At 46.7% G+C, this 17,099-nt stretch overlaps 1 protein-coding gene across 1 annotated transcript in view; it reads right to left on the reverse strand.

Annotated features, from left to right (window-relative positions):
- Window positions 1-328: 328 nt before the first annotated feature.
- The window catches only part of shroom3 (shroom family member 3), a 35,233-nt gene continuing 18,462 nt past the window's right edge, over window positions 329-17,099 (reverse strand). The window contains 19 exon segments of the mRNA XM_089020399.1: window positions 329-2,760; window positions 2,831-2,949; window positions 3,027-3,192; window positions 3,959-4,016; window positions 4,112-4,260; window positions 4,343-4,514; window positions 4,576-5,062; window positions 9,225-9,304; window positions 9,762-9,814; window positions 11,510-11,735; window positions 11,818-12,010; window positions 12,734-12,940; window positions 13,692-14,137; window positions 14,210-14,356; window positions 14,504-14,643; window positions 15,192-15,612; window positions 15,904-16,188; window positions 16,272-16,710; window positions 16,775-16,830. Coding sequence (XP_088876525.1) covers window positions 2,461-2,760; window positions 2,831-2,949; window positions 3,027-3,192; window positions 3,959-4,016; window positions 4,112-4,260; window positions 4,343-4,514; window positions 4,576-5,062; window positions 9,225-9,304; window positions 9,762-9,814; window positions 11,510-11,735; window positions 11,818-12,010; window positions 12,734-12,940; window positions 13,692-14,137; window positions 14,210-14,356; window positions 14,504-14,643; window positions 15,192-15,612; window positions 15,904-16,188; window positions 16,272-16,710; window positions 16,775-16,830 — 4,144 coding nt within the window. The 3' untranslated portion in view covers window positions 329-2,460.

A 17,099-nucleotide genomic window follows, 5' to 3' on the forward strand; every position in this document is an offset into this window, starting at 1 on the left:
GATCGTGATTTAAGCAGATTCGTTCCATTCAACTTTCAGACCAAGTTTAAAGTCAATGTTGGTGAAGAGAGCCCAGTACACGCAGTAGCTCGAGTTTAGTTTTATTTTTTAAACGCTGTTTTCCCAAATGTAAGACTTTGTTTCCCTCTAGCGAGCGACACGCCACAGTCCGAATATGCACTGTCGACACTGCCTTACATCCTGTTCCTGTTTTGTCAAGCGTTCGAGATGAAAACTTTTAACTTTTGCTACAAGTGAATCGCCGTAAAAGACAGTATACCACTGAAAACATTTATTTAGCAAAAACAAAACAAACGAACACCAGGAGCCATTTCCAACCAGCCAACGTTTTTATAGATCCAGCAGGTCAACCAGCAAAAACATCTGGGGCATCATATGTTGTCACTACGCTATGGGGAGTGAATCCAAAAGTGAGCGTGGTCGATGTGTGTTATATTTGGTGAACAGGAAAGACTGACGATGTGTAAAATGTGCTCTTTGTACGATAAAAAAGGTACAATTTGTGGATGTAGGATAAGACAGTCCCTTTCAACATTTCAGGATGAATAAAACGTTTTGTCACATTTTAAAGGACAACCGACATCACTTTTTTGTTTCCTAACTGACATCAGAAAAACGTTTTATAGCATCTAAAATACCCAAAACACACAGTATGATATTTTTAGTCAAATGCAAAACACCAATAAAAATGACTTAAAGTCTGCAAAAAAAAAAAAAAAATGAACCCGGAAGTGTCCAGTTTCAGAAGGTCGCGCCCCCTTGTTCGTGGTGTCACCCCAATACGTCTTGCCTTGCTGGAGAATCAAAACAATGGCTTCAGATTCGGAGAAGATGCTTTCTTGTTACTCATCCAGTTATGAATATGATTCAAATACTTCTGAAAAGGAAAGCATACATGTTTGCAATCGATTAAAGAATTTATTCCGTGCCATTTTGAGGTATCTGGGGGGAAATGGAGCACCAAAAAGAGGCAGAAAATGGCGACCAAACTCCGTGTAAGGAATTAATCAGCCAGTTTCCACAGGCTGATTAATTCCTTACACGGAGCTGTGTCGCCTTCTTCTGCCTCTTTTTGGTGCTACACGAAGTTTTAAGAAACCCAACAAAGTACAGCAAAATGCATTGACGTGACGGAAGGACTGCTACAATGTGTCCTTTTTTTTCGGTCAGGGGCGTTCCTTCAGTGACGTAACGTGAGGACTCGTCTTGAAGCCATTTTACGAATTATGGACACAACTTGTCCAGAGACGTCGGTTGTCGTTTAAATATCTGCACTGCCACCTCAAAACGGCATGAGGTTGCCCGATTGGAAGAACCTGAAAAAACGTATCTTGTGTATTTGATGAATAAGTGCATAGTGGATAGCGTTAAAAAATATGGCCAATATTTCCACCTGCCTCTTAGGTTTTTTTGAAAAACAAAAAATGTGATGTAAAATGACGAGACACTGCAGGTTTTGAAGAGCAGGAAAAAACAACTGGCGCCAAATGGAGTTCATAGATTGAAGGCCTTGTCGATCACGAGGCATTCATTGGTATCGCTAGGCTAATTTAACATATAAACATAAAATAACTTCTGATCAAATGTGAAGACTGGCTTATTTTGTGATGTATTTTGTTCTCAATAAGTTAGGGCCACTAAAAAAGATGTCATTATGACAAAACACGATCCAATCTTTGGAGTCTTTCTCCTTTGACATCAACATGAAAAGAAATGACATTTAATTGAAGTGGCAATTTTGTCCTATTTTGTCTTTGGCCAGCAGCAAATACGGTTGAAGATTTGAGGAAAATCAAAGTTGCCTCAATGATAGACGCTTTTCCTTCATTTTTGTGTTTTTTTTTTCCCCCCTCAGTCTTCACATGATCACGAGTAACAGTCCGTTCTTCTCTGACATGTACTGAATGTTGTTTTAAGAGAAAGTTGAAAGACAATTTCAGAGGAATATTTCAGGCTTGGCGGCTCCAACTCTGAAAAAAACAGACTTGATTCCAAAATCTCAAGGCAAAGTGTCCATTCGAAGAAAATGAGCCCCATGAAAATCCGAATGATGTCACGTGTTTTCCGTCTTTTCTTGGGATCTTTTCAGAGCAGCAAAGAACGGCAGCAAATTTCAAACTTAAGGCCGATGCGCTATTATTTCTCTTGTCAAAGTTTCAGTCGGGGCGCGAATGAAAAAAAGGAGGAAGGCGGTGGCATTACGCCTCCGGCACGCCGTTAATGTCTCCCGTCGGGAGTTAGGTGGCGGTTTCCACATCGCTCCTCGTTGCCGTTTCACGATGTCACCACAACAATGCCACCAGAAGGACGCCACCAGAAGGACGCCACCAGAAGGACGTCACCAGAAGGACGCCACCAGAAGGACGTCACCAGAAGGACGTCACCGCAACGACGTCACCGCAACGACGCCACCGCAACGACACCACCGCAACGACGTCATCACAAGGACGTGACGGCGGTGGAACGCAAAGAGCCCCCGGGCCAATCGTCAGGGAGGGTGTCGGCCAGCCTGCTCAGCTGCTCCTGGCGCTGGCGGATGAGGTCGTGGAGGTTCCGTTGGCGAATCAGGAGGGCGGGCTTGGCACTGACAAAATGGCGGTAGTCTTGCAGCTGCGCTTGGCCCAGGTAGCCTCGCAGGATGGCCTGGACCACGCGCTGCCGGCGGTCCAGGTTTTGCTTCAGTTCCCGGGCGTCTTCCGTTTGGCTGAGGAGCCGCGAGCGCTTGCGGATGAGCGCGTCCTGGGGAGAGCCCAAACGCTGACCATGCGCCCGATGAGGACTTGCGCGACCCGTATGAGGTTTTTCTCACCCGTTCCTCAGAAGCGTCCTCCTTGGCCACGTTGCGCTGCAGCGCCAGCAGAGATTTGTCGATCCTCGACAGCCGACCGCACAGCGACAGCAGCAGGTTCGTGATTTTCTCAAGATCTCCTGTCAAAAAAAAAGGTGAACTCGCCTGACGTTTTAGCCAAGCGCCAAGTTATTTGCGCTCCGTTGACTTTCCGTACCGATGAACATGCTGTACTTCTCCCTCTCATTCATCTTGCATAGGTTGTGCACCAAAGAGTCCAGGGTGGCCCCGAGCTCCTGGTGACGCCGCTGCTCCTCGCCCAGAAGGTCCTTCTGTCGGCGCATCGCGGCCACGCTGCACCTCAGGGCCTCGCACAGCTCCGCCTAATGTCGCAGGAAAAATCAAAAGAAAGACAAACGTGTCGGCGTAACAAAGAGAAATAATAATAGGCAATGTGTCCGCGCCAGAGTTTTGGCTAATATTTTTTACAATTGTGTTCAATATAAAAGGGCTTGACAGGAATAAGAAAGTCACTAATTGGAGTTAATTCATGAACTGATTCATTATCCAGTTCATTTGTCATTTAATAATAAATGAACACACCAAATCGATAAATAGATGGCGAAACAAATAGACCCACGATACAGTATAAACAAATAATCAGATATATAAATACATAAGTAAATAAACAAACGGATCAATAACTAAACAGCTAAATAAATAAATAAGTAACCTAATAAATAAACAAATAGAAAAATAAATTACTAAGTCAATAAACAAATAAATAGATGTGTGAACAAATCAACACACTATACAGTATAAACAAATAATATATAAATAAATACATAAATGAACATATATATGCGAAAGTAACCAAATAAATAAGTAAATAACCACACAAATAATACATCATTACGTTGGGAACCAAATAATAAATAGAACAATAAATAAGTAAATAAACAAACTAAATAAATGACTATACAATATAAACAAATGACCAGATAAATAAATAATAAATAAACGAACAAATAAACTGATAAATAACTAAACACAAATACATAAGTAACCAAATAATAAATACATCAATAAATAGGTAAGTCAGTAAATCAATCAATCAATGTGATTGTGCATTCTGTCTTGCGTTTCGACCTTCTTGCCGTTGAGCTCCTTCTCGCCAAGCGGAGTCCTTTCATCAACATTGTCACTCCTGGACAAATACATGGAAGAGACCAATCAAATGTGCAAAAACGGAGCAAAAAGGAGTGCGCGGCCCGAGAGTTGAAAGGCAAAGAAATGTGTTACCCGGGGTCCAACGGGCTGGCTCGGCTTTCCCACGCGACTTGAGCTGTTCCCAGTCTGCTGTCGTGAAAGATCTGCTCCACAAGCTCGACGGGTGATCGACCCTCCGGCATTTGCAAGATGGCCGCCAGAGAGCCGTCGTCCCGCATCAGCTGCGTTGAGGCCAAACACAACAATGGACACTAACGATCACAAGACAAAGCGAGGACGGGCCGGCGGACGTCCGCTATCCACCAGCTGCCGCGTCAGCGTTTCCACCCGTCGTTCCTCCGCCGTCTTCTCCGCGGTGAGCAGAGGCTGGTACTCCAGGTTCAGCGTGTCGTCAAACTGGAGGGCGTCCGCCATGGACGAAGTGGACGTCAGGGCGGACCTTCGCCGCTCGGGGGACGCCACAACGTCAGGCGGGCTGGCGAGAAGAGCGCACGCTGATCATTTCCAAACGCATCTCAAACGCAATGAAAACCCACCTGGGCGCCATCCGCAAAGGGCTTTTCTTGTCCCACTGGGGGGCGGGGCCTTCGCTCATATTGATCGCAGGTTTGATCGCAGGTGGAGGATTGAGAAGAAAGACCTCATCCGAGTCCTGTTGGTCCACAGAGCTCTGAAGGGGGGGCCGCTGAGGGGACACCACATGGCTGCCGTGTTTCTCCTCTGGCGTGGAAGCAAACTGGAAAGCAGGCGGCGGCGATGATGTCACTGAAGACACCGCCGGTGGCGATGATGTCACCGAAGACACCGCCGGCTCGACGCCTCCTTTTCTCTCCCAACTCAACATGGGGTGTCTGTCTCGGTCCTCCGAGTGGTCTGAGTTGGCTGGACTGGGGTCTTCTGGGGGCGGGGGGGATAGCGGGCAAGGCAGAGCGACCGATGCTGCCAGCGAGGACGGTCTGTGGGCTCGCTGAGCATCGCCGTTTCGCTGACGGTGTCCGTTCCTCAGCGGGACGGGGGAGAAGCCTGCATCGTGGATGGAAGGGATGCAACGCAAGGGATTCTGCTCATTTCTTTTTTTATTGAGACTTCCTCCCCCCATCCAAGCCGCTCGTGATAAGCGCATACTGGCCAGAGCTAGCACACTTTATCGGTAGCGAGCTGCACAAGCAAATACAGTGATACCTCGGTTTACGAACCCCTTGGCTTACAAACTTTTCGATTTCCGAACGTTAAATTTATGAAAATTTTACCTTGGCATACAAACTATTTTTCAGGATACACAGAGCGCCACAATGAGTCATGTGTCGTTCGCGAATGAGCCCCTTCTCCTAACAAGAAAATGGCAGCCGACTGTTTTTGTCCTCTATACCCCGCCCCTAGTCTTCGTTTAAAGCCACGTGATTGGTCAAGAACGCAGCAGTGAGGGGGCGGGTTTACAGACAGAGAGAGTGAGGCCGTTCTCCCAAAAAAAAAAATGGCTGCAGACTTTTTTTGTCCTCTATTCCCCGCCCCCAGTCTTTGGTTAAAGCCACGTGATTGGTCAAGAACGCAGCAATGAGGGGAGGTGGTTTAAACATTAAAGAGAGACGACAGAGATAGAGAAAATGGATACAAAACAGTGAAATTTGGACTTCAAAGGCAGAGTGTAGACTGCAAGGTTAACATATCCCATCAATCAGGGTCCACAAATAACCCACATTAGCCATCTGTACACTTGATGCAAAAAGCTATCAACCCGGCTAAACAGAAAACAATTGATGAGTAATTAGATAAAATTATTGCAGAGAAAGCACCTAATAGGGATCAAGAAGAAGAAAGAAGAAGGCTAGGTTCCTCATCAAGTGTTTAATGCTGATGAAAGCGGCCACTCCATTCCATCAAGCAATCAACGACCATCATAAAGGCAAATAAAACAACTTTATTATATAGTAGTTTATTTCTTCAGTTATAATACCATAGCACATTTATTATACATAAAATAAGGTATATATGTGTGGTTTTCAGGCTTAGAAAATTAGAAAGTAGAAAACTATGTTTTATGGGAACGGATTATTCTCATTTTAATGGTTTCCTATGGGAAATTAATTTTTGGGATACACAATTTTCGCCTTACTGCCGTCATCTGTACTTCTTTGAAGGTGTCAGACGTCTCGCTTCTTATCCAAGAAACTTCGTCAGCAAACTAAAGTCTTTGTAAAGTAAAACAAAGTAATGTAGTTTATTCAATACATTGTAAGAATGAAAATTGTAAAAAGCAGTACATTGGGAGACTAAATTAATTCTCAAAAAAAGACTTTATCAACATCGCAGGGATAATACAAGTGGGCCTCAATCGGCAGTACATTTGCACCTAAAAGCGAGCAACCACTCATTTGACGACAATGAGGTTAAAATCTTAGCGAAAGAACATAGATGGTTTGAAAGGGGAGTAAAAGAAGCGATTTTCATAAAACAACTAAGTCCTTCATTAAACCGGTTTGGTGGGGTGAGGTTCAATTTGGATCTTTCATACAATAGCCTGTTTAGGCAACATTATTAGGATTGACAGGAATTAGGATTAGGATTAGTAATACTGATGAGGTGATACCGGTCGAAGTGGGGCAATCAGGACAGTCGTTAGTCAGAACGATAGGAACTATCAGTGGAGCAGTTGCAGGGAGTAGTCCTCTGCAACCCCCAACGTGAGAGCAGGGACCTATCATAGCAGAGTCCGGCACCGGAGAGTAGAGATATATATATAGGGCCTAAACTACCAGTAAGACTTTAGTTTGCTGACGAAGTTTCTTGGATAAGAAGCGAAACGTCCGACACCTTCAAAGAAGTACAGATGACGGCTGAAGAAACCTTTTCATCGATAGACCACTCTTGTACGACTGAAAGGTTACACAGACTTTTCGCCTTACACACTCTGTCTGGGAACCAATTAAGTTCGTAAGCCAAGGTCTCACTGTACAGTGAGACCTTGAGAACCAACTTAATTGGTTCTCAGACAGAGTGTGTAAGGCGAAAAGTGTGTATCCCAAAAAATGTTTCCCATAGGACACCATTAAAATGAGAATAATCCGTTCCCAGGTCTCCATAAAATCTAATTTTCAACTAAATAAGCCTTAAAACTACACACAACCTACCTTATTCTATGTACAATAAATGTGCTATTGTATTGTAATGAAAGAAATACACTGCACTGTATGATAAAGTCACTTTATTTACATTTGTGATGGTCATTGATGGCTCTTAATTGACACCTGTTGCTTTCTGACTTGTAAGGTCTTACGAAACTGAGGCATCAATTATCATTCATCATGTTGATGATTCTCATAGCCTTTTCTGTATGGAACTATTCAATAAAGGCCTGCACATCAACTGTTGAATGGCCTGCTTCTGCTTGTCCTCTTGAAGGCAAATCAAATCCTCTGTGTTAAGGACCTCATTATGGTCAGCAACAAGCTCCTCGATGTCATCTGCATCCACTTTGAGTCCCATAGGTGCTGGCAGAGATTTTATGATTTTATGCCTGTCAAGCTAGGCAAAATAAAATGGCACACTCGCGATCCCGTAAAGCACAGGTGTCAAAGTCAAGGCCCGTGGGCCAAATCCAGCCCACCACATCATTTTTTTCAGCCCGCGAAAGCAAATCAAACTTGTTAAATTCCATGATGATTGCTAAAATCTGAGCCAAAATTTCATATTTTTGGATGTCAACCACAATAAAAGTCATTATTCTTGACTTCAGATTTGAAAACGAGTTATTCATTAATTTGCTGTGTGCTCTATATGTAATATTTGAAGGGATTTAAACATTCTAATGGGTTCCCCAAATTCATAACGGCCCTCGAGAGGAAACCATAACTACAATGTGGCCCGCGGCAAACAATGACTTTAACACCCCTGCCGTAAAGCAACAAACTTACGCGATCGCGTCTAACAATCACCTCTGGCAAAGCAAACTGTTGGACTTGCCAGCATAAGACACAGCGAGGCGCGAGGCGTCGTAATCATGTCACTGGTGAGGTGACAGCGACTCGTTGAAATGTCCCAGTATCGGTGATTAGGGGATCAACACGCACACCTCGTTCGTGTTTCTCAATGATCTTCATCTTCTCCTCAACTGTAATTTTGTTTTGGGTCTTCGTCGGCTGGCGGAGGTCGGGAGCGGCGGCCCCGACCCAGCTGTCAACTCGCACGTGATAATTTCGGTGTCATTAGTCACGTGAAAGCATCGACTAAATAACGCCTTTGTGTCAAGCTTTTTGCGAAGGATGGTAGCAATGTTGGATGGTACCGGGCTCTTTATTTGTCGAATGGTCGTAGAAAGTTACTCTCAGGGAAGTGACGCACAGCGTGAGAGATGTGTCAGGCTGAGATTCACATGACAGCCGCGGTGTGCACATGTGACGCCACAAACGCACACCTCGTTCGTGTTTCTCAATGATTTCCTTCTTCTCCTCGACTGTTATTTTGTTTCGTGTCTTCTTTGGCTGAACACGAGCCTGTGGCGGCATCTTTTTCGGTCCCATAATGGCAAAAGTATCATTGAAGACAATCGACGTGTGCACTCATAGAAAGGAGGTGTGGAAAGGTAGGCCGGCTGGGACGCTGTTCGTTCGTGTGCTTTTGTGTTCTTCCGCCGAAGATTACTCCGCCAGCCATGGTGGGGATTGTGTATCGCGAAAATAGTGCGTATGCCAAGGTTTAATTTTCATAAATGTAACGTTCGTTCATAAACCGAGGCCCCACTGTATATTGTTATGATGATTTAATAGCAGTTTTGTCAAGCCACAATGGCTGTAGGGGGAGAAGAAATCAATTTTCTGGCACATTTACTGTTAAAGCCATTCTCAAGACGGACATCATTAAGGTTGGACAGCTCCGAAGCTAGCAAAAATAGCAAATAATATTGCAATTTGATGAGGTTATCATAAATCCACACCTTCATAGTCAAAATTCCAACAGTTTAATGACAGTATTTCAGTTATTTCCCAGCCTACGACACCCTCTAGTGGACGTGTAGTAATATCACACCACACTCGCAGCTGTGAAGTGATTTGGACGTAGCACTATTGATGGCCTAGGAGTGACATACACGGCCCACCACGGGATTTGAATCAAGAAGGTCGCAAAAACCTTCTCCTCTTGAAGATTGAAGCATTTGTATTTGGATGTCCCAAAAAGTGTGCGTGCTCACCTGGAGAAGAAGCTGGGTGGACATGGTGAGGAAGCTTGTGAGCGCAGGCCAGGCCCCCTTCTGGCTCCTTGTCTCCAATGCTGAAAGATGTCACAGGAAAACAAAAAGGGAGCAAATGATTGACTTTTGGAATGTTAGTTTTTTTTTTGTTACGAGTTCACTTTGATGCCGTCATACTTGGAGCGGTCGGACATGGTGCACATTTTTTTTTCAACGTTGACTTGCGTAAGGAGCAGTACATCCATGAGATTGGGATTGCAATAAATCAATCGCCCAACACACACACACACACACACACACACACACACACACACACACACACACACACACACACACACGCACACACACACACACACACACACACACGCACACACACGCACACACACACACGCACACACACACAATTCCAAAAGTGACCCCCTTTGCCTTTCACATTTGGAGACTAAACAAATGGGACGGCTTTGGCCTAAAAAAAAAATAGTCCCAGTGCACTGACGTTTTTGTGTTTTTTTTCTGTGTCGTAGGAGATTGCAGTACCTTTCCTCACACGCCAAGGCAGCAAACTTCTTCAATTGATCAGACGCAGAGTCCTGAAACACACATTCACACATTCAGTTACAAATCACAATGATTGTGACAAATGATGACTAATAAAGGAAAGTTTTAAAAAATAGCCACCGACACAATGACCAACAGGTGCAGCGCTTGGAGGAGATGCCACCTCACCTGCTCACCATGACACTAAACTAAGAAACAAAAAGTCCATCGTGGAACAATCTGTTTTGTCATGCGAATGTATGCACAGAAAAATTAATTTCCATGAACTGAGATCAATCATGCAAATTAGCGTCAATAGCTTCATGTCGATTTCTTCATTTACCAAGCGCGAAAACGTCCGCGGGGAAACTTTAAAGCTAAAAGTACGTCTGCGTGCGTTTCTGCGTGCGTCTTCCGCCAATTTGTAGTTGTTCACGCGACACCGCCGATAAGTTACGCACATCAAAGAAAAGTTGCTCTTCCACTCCGTCGACACACTGCGGATGTCGCATGTGGACGTGCTTGTTTAGGTTTTATCTTTCCTATCACTATCAAACACATCAAACACCCCCCCCCCCCCCAAATCCCAGCTGGCGGCACCGTCCAGGAAGTGACTAGGATTTCTGGGTATTTCCGGCGCCATTGGGAACAAAATGTCCTTGAAGCTTCAATGTTTCGGAAGTGTTTGCATTTGTGAACGCTGTTTATGTTGTGAGCCATCAAATGTTCAAGGGACAAATGAAGCCACAGCGCTCGCGTGGTTAGCATGTTGCGAAATGACAAGAGTGTCTCTGGAAAAATGGAATCGTAATACAACAAAAACTCATCTATTCATCTATATTAAAAAAAAAAAGATTCAAAGAAACTTTTTAACTCCTTCACTGCAATTACTGAATGTATTCAGGAATTGAAAATATGACGTCGAGCGCCATTCCCTTTTTGTTCCGGTTTTGCTTTTTCTTGCTGGGGTGCTGAGAAAGCGCAGGCCAGACCTCTGGCAATGTTTTTTTTCCTTTCCACAAGGGGCAGCATTTCCCTTTTTTCCATGTTAGCGCTTTGTTCCTGCTTCAGCTGTATAAATCAATATTGGATTGTATTTTGTACAGCCACCCCCATTTCAAGCTCATATAACTCCAGACCCATAGAATTTAGGAAATAACTTTTTTTCTGACGACAGAAGGTTTCGAACGCTGCATTGAATTTAGACGTAGTTCTAAAATTCAATATTGTGTGGGTCCTGGAATTCATGTGATAATGACAAAAACCCTGGCACAGTGATTGAGTTAATAAAGGTAAATGGATCACCCTAAAAAATTGCATCTCTTTAAAAATTGTCCTAAAAAATTCCAAAGATGATTTCATTTCAGAGGCGCTTCTCATTTTGAATTTTGAAGACAGCGAAAATATTTGTCAAAAATACAAATTAAATTGGGGCGAATATAAACAAAAATGTGTCAATGTTGAAGATTTTTTTTTTTTTTTATCATTAGATCCAAAATGGTGCTGATATTAGTCGCCATCATGAATGAATATAGGCCTTTTTCTATGGTAAAAAAAAGTGCATTTATTGAATGCAGAGAAAAAGTTTGCAAAAAAACTCCTTGAACACGCTTGAGGGTTAACCCGAGCCGGACACTCTCCAGCAAATATTGTTTGCAAAAGGTGAATTTGGAAGCTCCATTTGTCAAATGGGTCAAACGGCAGATTTCCTCCAAAGACGAAGACATGATTTGGAGCGGCCATCTTACCTGACTGAGTATGTCCAGAGTGGGGGACGAGCGGGACCGGGAGTGGCTGGGAATCCTTTCCTCCGACCGCCCCAAAAGGTCTTCCAGCGAGGCGGATTTGCCGCAAGCCAACGTGGAGCCAATGGCGGCCAAAGACCGGCTGGCCTGTGGAGTGGGATTATCGGGTCGGGTGAGAAGATGCGGCGGCTGGGCGACGGAGGGGCGGCGCGCAGGTGGCCAGTCGCCGCTGAGGACCACAAAATATCAACGGCAATCAAACGGCGGCGGCCAAAAGTCTTTCCCAAACATCTCCCGGTTGGCGCGCCCACCGCGTTGACGGTTGTGACGGAGCCCCGGAGGCCCTGCCCGGGGAGCGCAAGTTGGACGGCAGGCTGCGCAGGTCAGCCCCGGGGGAGGACAAGTGACGCCCGTCCACGGAAGACGGGCTGCCATCCGGGCTGCCGTCCAGGCTGCAGTCTTGGAGGGAGAGCAGGCTGCAGGTCCACGACAGGCTCAACGTGTCTGTTGAGGGAAAGTCAGAAAATGGACCTTCCATCCACTTGTTTGGTCTCCCCCAAAAAATGGAGATCAACTCAATGTCAAGAACATCAACTCATTCACAAATTGATTCAGGAATTGAAAAGCGTGATGTGAAGCGCCATTCCCCAAAATGGTTTTTCTTAAGGGGGTGCCGATAAAGCGCTGGTCGGACCTCTGCCAATGTTTTCCCCTTCCACAAGGAAGTAGTCTTTGTCTTTTGTCCCTGTTAGCACTTTGTTACAGCTTCAGCTGTTGTTAAAGCGCTATAGAAACCAATATGGATCGTATTTTTGTACAGCCACCCACATTTCAAGCTCAGATAACTCCAGACCCTTAGGAATTAACATTTTTTTACTGATGAAAGAAGAGCATCGACGCTGAATTGAATATTTATGTCGTCCTAAAAGTCGATATCCTGTGGATCCTGCAATTTGAGTGAAAATGACAAAAACCCTGGCACTGAAGTGGACACATTTTTTGCACGTCTGGGTTCTTTTTTTATTTTTCAAGGGGGAAAAGTAATTTATTGAAAAGTCTTTTTGTGCAAAATAAGACTTTTTTTACCCTCTGTCCGGTTAGCAAGTGTGTGGTCCTTTCCGAACGCTAATCCCGTGGAGTGGACACATGTTTGCACATCGTCTGGCAGTGAATGAATTAAAAAAAGAAGTGGCCCGGGTCTACCAGGATCTCAAAAATTCTGCCCACCTGAATGCGAGGCGTTTTTCGAGTGCAGATAAGCACTGAGAGGCCTCGGCCCGGCTTGCCCTCTCCCCTCGTCTCTCTTGGCATTTCTCTTCCTCAGCACGTATTGAGCTACGGCATCTTGTTGAAGCTGGCGCAAGTCGGGCCTGGACATGGCGTTGTTGGCCAATCCCAGTTCAAACATCTTCCGACGGTCAGCCACGCTGGTCTCTGGCAACAAGTGGGGGGGGGGGGGGTCATTTCACGAGGTTGAGAGACTCTTGCTGAAAGAATTAACATGAAGCAAACAAATGTTTGGGTCATGACGGAAATGTCGCTCAAAGCACTGAAAGGTCATCCAAGGCAGGTCCGAAGGAACTGCATCAATTGAGTCTGAGCTAGTCTCAAAATAAGGAGCATGAGGACAATGAGACTCGCTTCGGCACAGGTGTCCAAGTCAAGGAACGAGGGCCAAATGTGGCCCGTCACATCATTTTATTCGGCCCGCAAAGGCAACTTGTGAAATTCCAAAGCTGATCTATCGAGTGAGCTAGCGATCCAGGTTGCTAGCGATCGAGCTTGCTAGCCCACTCTATTTCTATTCAGCGAGCTGGCTAATACCTTACATTACAGGTGTCCAAGTCAAGGCCCCAGGGCCAAATCTGGCCTGCCACATCACTTAATCGGCCCGCGAAAGCAAATCCAATGTATGAAATTCCATGATGCTCACTAAAGTCCGTACTAAAATTTCAATTTGTCGTATGTCAACCACAGTAACAGTCATTAGTTTTGACTTGAAATTTGAAAACGACTTTTTCATGAGTTTGTTGTGCGCTCTGTGTGTAATATGTGGTCGAGATGAAGCATTGCAATGGCTTCCCCAAATTCAAAGCGTAACTACAACGTAACTTGCGGCAAAAAAATGACTTTGACACCCCTGCGCTATACGATGCTTCTGCTAAGGATGTTTTGTTTCCTTTACCTCCCCCAATCTTGAAAAGAGCTTTTTGGGAATCCGAAATCCCAATCTGGTTCATGTTGTCCGGCTCGGAATATGAGCGTTTCTTCTGGCCCGAGGTCAGACGTTTGCGTCCGCCGATTCGCGACATGGCGGGAGGTCCGACGGGAGGGACGTCGGGTAAAGCTGGGGGAGTCTCCGGTCCCACCGCGTGGCGCACTTTTGGCGCGTGGGGGGAAGGCGGCGCGGCATGGAGAACAACGCTGGCGGGTTTGGGCATGGTTTGAGGGCCTTTCTTCTCCCATGGGGGGTGACGCCCCACCAAATGCGCAGACTGATGGATGACGCGGAAAGCGGAGTGGGGGGAAGAAATTGCATGCGAGGAACGGACGGGGGAGGGATTCTGCTTCAAGGAAGTTGAGCGCAGAATTTTGGATTGTGCCTCTTTCAAGGAGTCCCAGTAGGATCCGCTGGAAGACCAAATGAGCATGTTACAACGGTTTCGGGCACAAAACGACACCTTGCCGACGGTGACCTCTTACCTGTGGAAAGACGCGTCCTGCACGTCGCCCAATATGTTGTGGAGGTCTTGTTTCCAGGAGGTCGCGCCATCAATGTCCTCCTTGGATTCAGCCAAATGGAGGCTGCTTCGGCTCCTCTCCAGGGCTGAACTTGGATCCGGTGCAGTCCTGAAGCAAATCAGGAGAAAAGCGCGAAGAAAATGCACCCGCCCCCAAAGCCGAAGAAGCACCAATCAGTCTCTCGATACTTGTGACCCAAGCAACGGATGGTCTGGACGAGGGTTTTTGGACTAGAGCAGCGTCACGGGGGCCCACCTGTCTTTTTTGTGATGGCCGCTGGCTCCTCTGGAGCTCATGGTCCTGTGGGCTTTGCTCCCTTTGGCGCTTCTTTCCAGCATGCTCCTCAGATCCTCCGCGCAACAGGGGGCGCCGTGGGATTTGTCAGACGATTGATTCTGAACCATGGAACCATTGCAACTTAGATGGCTTGAGATGGCGATTTGGAAAACATGCGTGAGAAACCTAAAGAGGTACCGTATTTTCCGGAGTATAAGGCGCACCCCAGGGAATATTGGATTTGAAAACCTTTTGCATATATAAGGCACACCGGACCGGACTATACTGCGCGCCTTCAATGAATGAAAAACTTTTTCCAAATATAAGGCGCAACGGACTATAAGGTGCACCTTCAATGTATGAAAAAAAAATCCAATTATAATTGTATGTCAATATAGAAATGTTTTCCCAATATAAGGCACACCACATAAGGCGCTACTGTTGAGGCTGGGGTAACGCACTACTTCTTCTAAAGGGGGCGTGGGGTTAGTGGCTGCTGACGGCAGTTGCGAGACCTGTTGCGGCTCAATATGAATTCACACATAAGGCGCACCGACCGACGTTTAAGGCGCAGGGTCAACTTTGGAAGAACATTAAGGCCTTTGGGTGCGCCCTCGACAGCAGAAACTATGGTACAGTACTTGGTACCTGGTTTGTTGGCACTCACCCGGCGGAGAGAACTTTTGTGGTGGCCGTGACCGATGCTTAGACTGCGTTGCTTCCCTGCTCTGTCACAAAGCTCAAAGCGACTGACCCTCTCTAGGACAGAGAGACTACGGGTGGGTCCCTGGATAGCCTCAGCCAACGCGTCGTTGTCGTGACTACCGGCACCGTTTGGGCTGTTGCAACGCTGTACCTCCACCAAGGCATTCTCCAGACCAGTCAGTGGGTGCTCTTTGTCTCTCTTCTGCTCCGCCTGACGGTAACGAAGAGCTGCCGAGTCACCGTGGTGACGGAGGGAGGCCTCGGCGGAGGAGGGGGGGGAGGAGCCTTGAGGCTCAACCAGTGAATGGGAAGGGGGCACTTGTCCCTGAGCGACTCTGGAGTACCGCGCCGGATCTGGGTGGACCCTGGATTGCTGTGGCCATCTGGAAAGAGAAGATTGAATGGATCAAAGTTCACATTGAATCCTTGGCGTCAAGCGGACTGGGCTGTGGTCTGACGAGCCAACACGCGTCCTGCGGGCTGAAAGGAAATGGACCGCCCAGATGTTTATCAGCGAAAAGCTTCAAAAGGCCAAAACTGTGATCTTATGTGGCGGGTGTGTTCCACTCACATCTGGAAAGACTCCATTCATGTTCGAATATAGAGCGATACCCCCACCAGAACTGGACTCAAGAAGAAGTATTAGGGTCTACAAAACCAAGATGAGTACATACTGTCTCACGTGGCCCCCAGACTGCTCCGTTGTGTAAGGATCCCGCCGGTCTTGGAAGGCGGGGGGTCCGTGAGTCCAAGAGGATTGACTTTGGAGATTTCTCAAGTCTTGTTCCTGCAACAGTTGCTTGTGGGGTCCTTGCTTCCAATGGAAATAGGGGGGATGCGGACTGTCGGTCTGAGGTCCCTGCTGGCGCTGAAACACGTGACATTCCGTTTGGCTCTCGGATCGTTCTGCGGTAGGGAAAGGTCTGTTGTGACCCAAATGACTGTCCTCCTGTGGACTCCTGATAGACTCACAAGGGAATGAGGAGATCAGTCAGTCCTGGGGGGTGTTGAAACACTGCTGATTGACAGATCAAATCATTACCTTGGTGAGTCGTGCGCTGTGCTCTGCGTCGTGGTAACAAGTCCAACGATGGAATGGAGGTACGGTGAGGAAGTGTTCAATTGGTGATCTTTTTCCATCGATGGCGGTTTTCCATCCCTCCGTCCATCGGTCTCTTCCTCCTTCTGCTGCTGTTGCCGGTTTCCGTCATTGGCCAGAGCGGGATCAACTCCCCAGGTGGATGATGTGGGACTTGAACCGGGAATCTGCGCGTGGCGGGCTTCTGGCTGGGCGGCGGGGTAGACGCCCGTGGGCAGAATCAGGCGTCCTGACTGGGGCGCTGCAGTCATCAAGGCGCCGGAAGGTCCGGAAGGGGAACCTGGCGGGGAAAAACCTTGGCGGGGCTTGGTGGTGGGGCTGCTCTCTGGACTCTTTTCGATCACCGTGTGGAGCTGCCCATCGGTCATGCAGGAACCTTTGGCTGAAAAATTGCCACCGGGTCAAAAATCAAACAATCATTTTCATTCCGTATCTTCGTATGGTACCTGCGCTTGAGGCCAGCGGCCCACTGGAGTGGTGATAGGAGCCCTTCTGCAGAGCCCTGTTTGGAACGGGATCCGTTAGATGACAGGTGTCAAAGTCAAAGCCCGGGGACCAAATCTGGCCCGTCACATCATTTTATTCGGCCCGCCAAAGCAAATCAAACTTGTAAAAGTTCCTGTTCATCTATTGAGCTAACGAGCGATCGAGCTATCTAGCAATCAAGCTAGCTCGCGATCGAACTAGCGATCCTACAATGTACATACAATGTGGCCGGCGGCAAAAACTGAGCAACATAATGTTTTTTTTTCAAGGGCCACTCCTGAAGTC

The sequence above is a fragment of the Hippocampus bargibanti genome, linkage group LG18, assembly GCF_051943395.1.
Source record: "Hippocampus bargibanti isolate YZ-2025 linkage group LG18, ASM5194339v1, whole genome shotgun sequence".
NCBI classification, from domain to species: Eukaryota; Metazoa; Chordata; class Actinopteri; order Syngnathiformes; family Syngnathidae; genus Hippocampus; species Hippocampus bargibanti.